We start from the raw sequence: 7,257 nt of genomic DNA on the forward strand, positions 1-7,257 counted from the left end.
ATTTGAAGGTGAAGTGCTGGAAACAGCAGCCAATGAGCACATCAGTTTTGCAGCTGCTAAATATAAACTTAAAAGAAACAAAAATCCACTATTTACCTACGCAGATGCTGCCAAGAAGTCTAACAATGATCCTAACGTTCAATCTGGAATGAATAAAAGGGATGCCCCTGTTTCATTAGACAACACCTCTACAGTTCATAGCGAGAACACAATTGTAGTTCTACCCACCACCTCTTCCAAGCCTAGTGTCCTTCCAACAACCTCCTCACCTTCAGTCAAGCAAAAAACCAACATCTCGAAATCCAAAGATGGATTCTGGACCCCCCCTAGACCAAAGAAAGGTAGACCAGCTTCTCCTCAAAATTTTGTATTAGAAACATCTAATAAGTTTACCGCCCATGATCCTTTTGGACCATCACATTCTACTACACCTTTTAAAGATATGGCATCATCCAGCTCGTGCTGTGAATTGAATTTGGTAGGTGCAGACAACTCTAATCAGATGCAGAGTGGAACATCACATTTCAAAAGCAGTATTAAACCTTTGGGCTCTTCTGAAATGGAGATTTCTACTGACAGTAATTCCGGGGTTAGACGGGTAAGTACCTCTGAATTGAAAGGAAAGAAAAATGAAAAATCTAACCCTCAAAAGAATAAACAAGACATAAAGAGAAAGACATTATCGCCTGATTCTAAAAGTAAAGATCAGGGCTCCAAGGTAAAGAGACTAAATTACAACTTCAAGTCTTTTATTAAAAATACCCCAAAATTCCAGTCCAAAGATAATTTGGCTGGATCCAAGAAAAAATAAATTATTTTCACGTTCAACATCCTCCAATGGAACTGCCTGGGTCTTCGTACTCGAGCAGAGGAATTGAAAGTGCTGATGAAGGATAGTAATCCAGGTATCATTTGCCTCCAGGAAACAAAACTTGGAAATACATCTATTAATCCTGGGTTGAATTACAATATTTACACCTCCACTCCTCCTCCTGGAGACAGGGCACATGGAGGAGCTGCAATTATAATAAATAAAGGCATTCAGCATGCAATTGTGAGATTAAATTCACCTCTTCAGGCTGTAGCAATTAAAGTTATATTGGGAAAATCAATTACTGTTTGTTCCATCTATCTGCCTGGTGCAGCTGGTTTCACTTATGTAGATCTACAGAACCTTATTAATCAGCTTCCTCCTCCATTCTTAATATTAGGAGATTTTAATGCGCACAATCCACTATGGGGTGGAAATGATCGAGATATGTATGGCAACATTGTTGAAAACATTTTGAATGCAAATGACATTATCCTTTATAATGATGGATCAATGACCTATCATAATATCCATACTAATACATATTCAGCCATTGATCTAAGCATAAGCTCATCGAATATTGCTATGGATTTTAATTGGTCAGTTGACAATTATTTGCATGGCAGCGATCATTACCCTATACATTTGAAATATATAGAAAATATCCCTACTTGCTCTCCACCCAAGTGGAAAGAGAAGGAGGCAGACTGGAATAAGTATAGGCAGGTTTTACAAATAGATAGGGAATTTGATTCTTTTGACTCTCATTTGGAGGCTTATTCATACCTATCAGAGAAAATCATAAATAGTGCTGAAGAATCAATACCTCAAACAGGAAACCAACCCCGAAGGCCTGCAGTTCCTTGGTGGGACAAGAAATGTAATGTTTTTCGTAAGATAACAAGAAAATGTTATAGGAGGTATAAAACCACTGGATCTCAAACATCCAAGATAATTTATCAGCGTGCATTGGCTAAGAAACGCCGATATTATAGAAAAGCTAAAAGAGAATCCTGGTTATATTATATCAATGGAATATCTTCAAAAACACCATCTCGATTTGTTTGGAGAAAGATTCGCAAACTTAGTGAAAAATTTATACCTTCACCTCTTCCAACTTTGAAAATAAACAACAATCTAATCACTGACCCTGGTGAGGTAGCGAACACTCTAGGGAAACATTTCTCAGATGTCTCGAGTCCAAACAATTATTCAGAAGAATTCCAACAAATAAGAAATTTTCAAGCTACCATAAATTTCGCATCCAACTCTTCTGAAGAGTATAATACAGAGTTCTCTCTAGAAGAACTGCATAGTGCGTTGTCTTCAACTGAAGACACGTCTCCTGGAGAGGATAGAATTTTGTACTCGATGATACGCCAACTCCCTGCTGAAGCTAAGCTCTTTCTCTTGAAAATCATCAATAAAATATGGAAAACAGGAGCTGGAAAATTTCCATCGTCATTCCAGTTCAAAAACCTTTCAAAGACCCCTTTCAACCAACCAGCTATCGACCTATAGCACTGACTAGCTGCGTATGTAAATTAATGGAAAAAATGATAAACACTCGTCTGGTATGGTACTTGGAATCTAAGAATTTACTTTCTCCCCATCAATACGGATTCCGAAAAAACCGAAGTACCCTGGATCCTCTTTTAAAACTCTCTAATGAGATCCAACAAGGTTTTGCTACAAGCAAACAAACTATTGGAGTGTTTTTTGATATGGAGAAGGCTTATGACACCACTTGGCGACATGGTATACTTAAAAAGTTTTATAAAATGGGTGTAAGGGGAAATATGTTGAGATTTTTAAGTTCCTTTTTATCTAATCGGTATCTCAAAGTACGAGTGGGAAACACTTTATCATCTTCCTTTTGTCAAGAGGAAGGGGTCCCACAAGGTAGCGTTTTAAGCGTTACTTGTTTTGCTGTTGCTATAAATGGAATAATGAACACACTTGGCCCCCGAGTTAAAGGGTCATTATATGTTGATGACTTTGTCATATATGTTTCATCATATGATGCCCTTTCTGCATGTCAAGACCTACAAAGATCTATAAATAATACATCAAAATGGGCTTTGAATAATGGTCTTAAATTTTCTACCACCAAGACTGTGGCAGTACGTTTTACCAGAGGTAGACGTCAGGAGGAAGTTCCAAATCTGATTTTAAATGGGGAAATTTTACCTTATGAGGATGAAGTTAAATTTTTAGGGTTAACATTTGACAAAAAACTAACTTGGGAAAGTCATATAGATAACTTGAAGCGAAAAGTAAGAAAATCTTTGGATATTTTGAAAGTCGTGTCCAGTTTTGATTGGGGGGCAGATAAAAAATCATTACTGCGTCTTTATGATGCTTTATGTCGCTCTAAGTTGGATTATGGTTGCCAAATATATTCTTCAGCATGTAAAACAAGACTGAAGGAACTGGATGTTATTCACAATATGGGTTTAAGGATTTGCTCTGGAGCATTCAGAACATCTCCTGTGGAGAGTATTTATGTAGACTGTCATCAGCTTCCTTTAGACCTTCGTCGGGAGGAGCTAGGTCTACGATATCTAGTAAGAATTAAAAGTTCTCCAGAGAATCCAACCTTCAAACTGATAAATCAGAACCTGTCAGTAAACTATAGAGCTAATACAAAGCCTCTCCATGTTCGTTCTAAAGATCAACTGGGAAATAGCAGTTTGCTTGATGAACATATTTTACCTGTTAAATATCCAGACAACCCTCCATGGCTGGTACCAGAAGTTGAACGCTGCTCAGTTAATATTGTCAAAAAGAATTCTCCTCCAGAAGTGGTTCGAGCAAAGTTCTTAGAACATGACCGACAGCATGTCAAAGATTTTAAAATTTTTACCGATGGCTCTAAATCGAATGAAGGTGTTGGTTGTGCAGTTGTCACCAGAGACCACTCGAGATTGGGACGGCTGTCCAATGCAGCGTCGTCATTCACAGCTGAACTAACAGGAATTGTCCATGCCTTAAAAGAAGCTTCATTAACCAAAGCTAAGAAATTTGTTATATATACAGATTCAAAAAGTGCCATAGATGTTGTATGCCAGTTCAATACTTCCCACCCGCTAGGACAAAAAGCACAAGAGTGGCTACAATTCATTCACTCCCGTCATAAATCTGTATGTTTTTGCTGGATCCCTTCCCATGTGGGAATAAGAGGGAATGAAATGGCTGATGAAGAAGCTAAGGAAGCTAGTAAGAAAAGCAGAATTGATGTGCGAAAATTGCCCCACTCTGATCTGTATAAACCTATCAAGTCTTACATCAGACAGAAGTGGCAGGACCGTTGGTCTGATCCTCTTCTTGCCACTAACAGGAAATATAAAAGCATTAGGCCTAACACGTCATACTGGCCTTCTGTGTTCCATGCTGATAGGAGAACTGAAATAGTCCTAAGTAGGTTGAGAATGGGTCATACCCATCTGACACATAAGTTCCTGTTAGAAGGATCAGATGCACCCGAGTGTGATTGTGGCAGTCCTCTGACAATTGGTCACATTCTGATGCACTGTCAGTTGTATGCTAGAGCTCGACGTAAATATGGACTTGCTGGCAAACCCATGCCAAATCTTTTAGGGGATGACGCAGATGTAGCTGGACTAGTTAAATTTTTAAAAGAAATTAATTTGTTTTATAAGCTCTAACTTTTATGTAAATATTATCTAGATCTTACTTTATTTTATGTATTCGTTAATTCATTATCATCATATATATGAATTTAATTTTCTCAAATTTATAAATTCATTTTGGTTTTTATCCATTCAAATTTTTAAATTCATTTTGTTTTTTATTCATTCAAATTTTTAAATTCATTTTGGTTTTTATTCATTCAAATTTTTAAATTCATTTTGATTTTTATTCATATGCATAGTCTTACTATGCAACTTATCTTTATTTTAAATTCATTCCATTAACATCTCATTAATTTCAATTTTCATAAATTCATTGTGGCGCTGAATGATCATTTTGGTCCCAGTGCCTGGCCGTCGGCCAAAAACTCATAAATCAATCAACAATCTTCCTCACCCACCTCCCCTTCTCTCCTCCTCCTCCCCTTCTCTCCTCCCCCTCCCCCTCTCTCCTCCCCTTCCCTTCTCCCTTCCCCCTATCTTTCTCTCCACCTCCTCCCCTCCCTTCCTCCTCACCTTCCCTCCTTCTCCTCCTCTTCTCTCCTCCCTCAAACCTTGTCTCTCACGCCTAGCATTTGATTTATATGTGGGATATACCAAATTCCACAATTTGACTACAGCGTTTGTATTCCGTCTCATGTTCATCCTACTCTTGAGTCACTCCTGTGTTTGAAATATGTCTATGGTTGTCATCATAGACTCTGAATTTAATTTTCATCCTACTCCAGCATTTCATTTTCATATATTTGTCATCGTACACGTGGCATTTTGATTCTAGCGTTTGATTTATGTGTACATTGCATTTTGGCAACATGACTAGAGCATTTGGATTTCGTCTTTCATTTTCATCCTACTCTTGTTTTGATCCCGTCGTTTGAATTTCGTCTATAGGCTGTCATCGTAGATTTTGAATTTAACTTTCACCCTATTCCAGCATTTGAATTTCATATATTTATGTCACCATACGTATGATACTTTGATTCAATCGTTTTTTTATGTGAGCTGCCAAAGCATACTTGGCAATTTGATTAGAGCGTTTGGATTTCGTCTGTCATTTTCATCCTACTTTTGAGTGATCCCAACGTTTCAATTCTGTCGATAGTTTGTCATGATAGATTTTTAATTTTCATCCTAATCTAGCATATAAATTTGGTATATTCATGTCTTCATAAACATTATATTTTGATTCTAAATTTAGATTTATGTGGGAGATTCCATAATATCCTTGACAATTTGACTTAAGCGTTTGAATTTTGTCTATCTTTTTCATCCTACTCATGAGTGGTCAGCGTTTGAGTTTTTTCTTTAATTTGTCATCGTAGACTTTAGATTGATAATTCATTGCACTCGAGCATATGAATTTCGTATATCTATGTCACCATAAACATATCTTGATTCATCGATTCATTTTTTATGTGAGATGCCAGAGTATACTTGGCAATTTGACTAGGGCGTTTGGATTTCGTCTGTCATTTTCATCCTACTCCTGAGAGTGATCTCAGCTTTTGAGCTTTGTTTATAGGGTGTCATTGTTGACATTGAATTTGTCTTTCACCCTACTCTACATGTTAATTTGGTATATTCATGTCATCCTACACATGATTTTTTTATTCTAGCGTTTGATATGTGTGAGATGCCACAGTATACTTGAAAATTTGACTAGAGCGTTTGGATTTCGTCTGTCATTTTCATCCTACCCTTGAGTGACCTCACTAAATTTTCTTGATATTAGGTAACAACGTGTTATTCATATTTATGTAAAGCAGGGAATAAGAATACCTTTTCAGGTGTCGATAAGAAAACATGTAACAAAAAGCAATTTAGGCCTCAAATGTAATTTATTTGAAAATATGAGGTCATTGATGTATCAGGTGTAATATATAGTAATGTATGAACTTGTAGTTATGGCCACAATGGTGGTGGGATAGAAAATGGACCCCCATCGAAAATGGACCCCAGGATCCATTTCCAACAGTGGAAAATGAACCCCCTATGGGAAATGGGGCCCCTCACCCAAAATACTAATTTTTCATCAGTCTATAAACAGATAACACGTCAACATTTATTAACAAGTATTGTTTATTAGAATACCTAATCTAACCTAATGTTACCTAACCTAATCTAGTGATAATAAGTTGCATATTTATATTTTAATGGGGGTCCATTTTCTATAGGGAGTGCATTTCCCGTTATAGAAAATGGACCTCGGGTCCAATTTCAAGAGGTCCATATTTCATTTGACAGCGGCCGCCACCAGCACGTTGCGATGGCCCCTTGTCTCCCAGAGTTCGCCTCGACTTTCAGGGTGACCTGATCAAGACATGGACCCAAACTTCGTCAGTATCGCTTCCACGGGCCAAGAAGCCTGACTGGTAGTTTGTTTCCACAAAATGCAATAAACAAAGACACTTCTGCCTTTCCTGCCAGTTTCCCAATGGTCCTTTTATAAAGGATCATCACTGTCTCGTGCCCACTCCCTGGCCTCCCTCCCTCTCCCCTCATGCGGAAAATAAAGAAGACGGGGAGAAATCCCTTTTGGCTGCGTCTAGATATCATCCACACACAACCATCTTCCACTTACCCCTATTCCCTGCCTTCTTCTTTCCTTGCTCAACAGACATCTCCCTCTTGTTCAAAGCCCCCTTCACCCCGTCCATCCATCTCATTCTCGGTCGTCCCCTCAAGTTCACTCCATCCATCTCTGCTTTCTGCATCTCTTTTGTTAAATTTTCTTTAGTCGTTCTTTCAATGTGTCCAAACCACCCCAAAAAATTCGTCGACTCTATCTTCCTG

General features: G+C 37.9%; 1 protein-coding gene across 1 annotated transcript; it reads left to right on the plus strand.

The window, feature by feature from the left end:
* Positions 1–3,261: 3,261 nt before the first annotated feature.
* LOC143037717 (uncharacterized) lies at positions 3,262–6,840 on the plus strand. The gene is made up of 2 exons (XM_076206260.1): positions 3,262–4,425; positions 6,709–6,840. Exons 1-2 carry the CDS (start codon positions 3,262–3,264, stop codon positions 6,838–6,840), a joined length of 1,296 nt encoding a protein of 431 aa, XP_076062375.1.
* Positions 6,841–7,257: the final 417 nt, after the last annotated feature.

This window comes from Oratosquilla oratoria, chromosome 23, assembly GCF_046742065.1.
Source record: "Oratosquilla oratoria isolate Oo_2021 chromosome 23, ASM4674206v1, whole genome shotgun sequence".
Taxonomy (NCBI): domain Eukaryota; kingdom Metazoa; phylum Arthropoda; class Malacostraca; order Stomatopoda; family Squillidae; genus Oratosquilla; species Oratosquilla oratoria.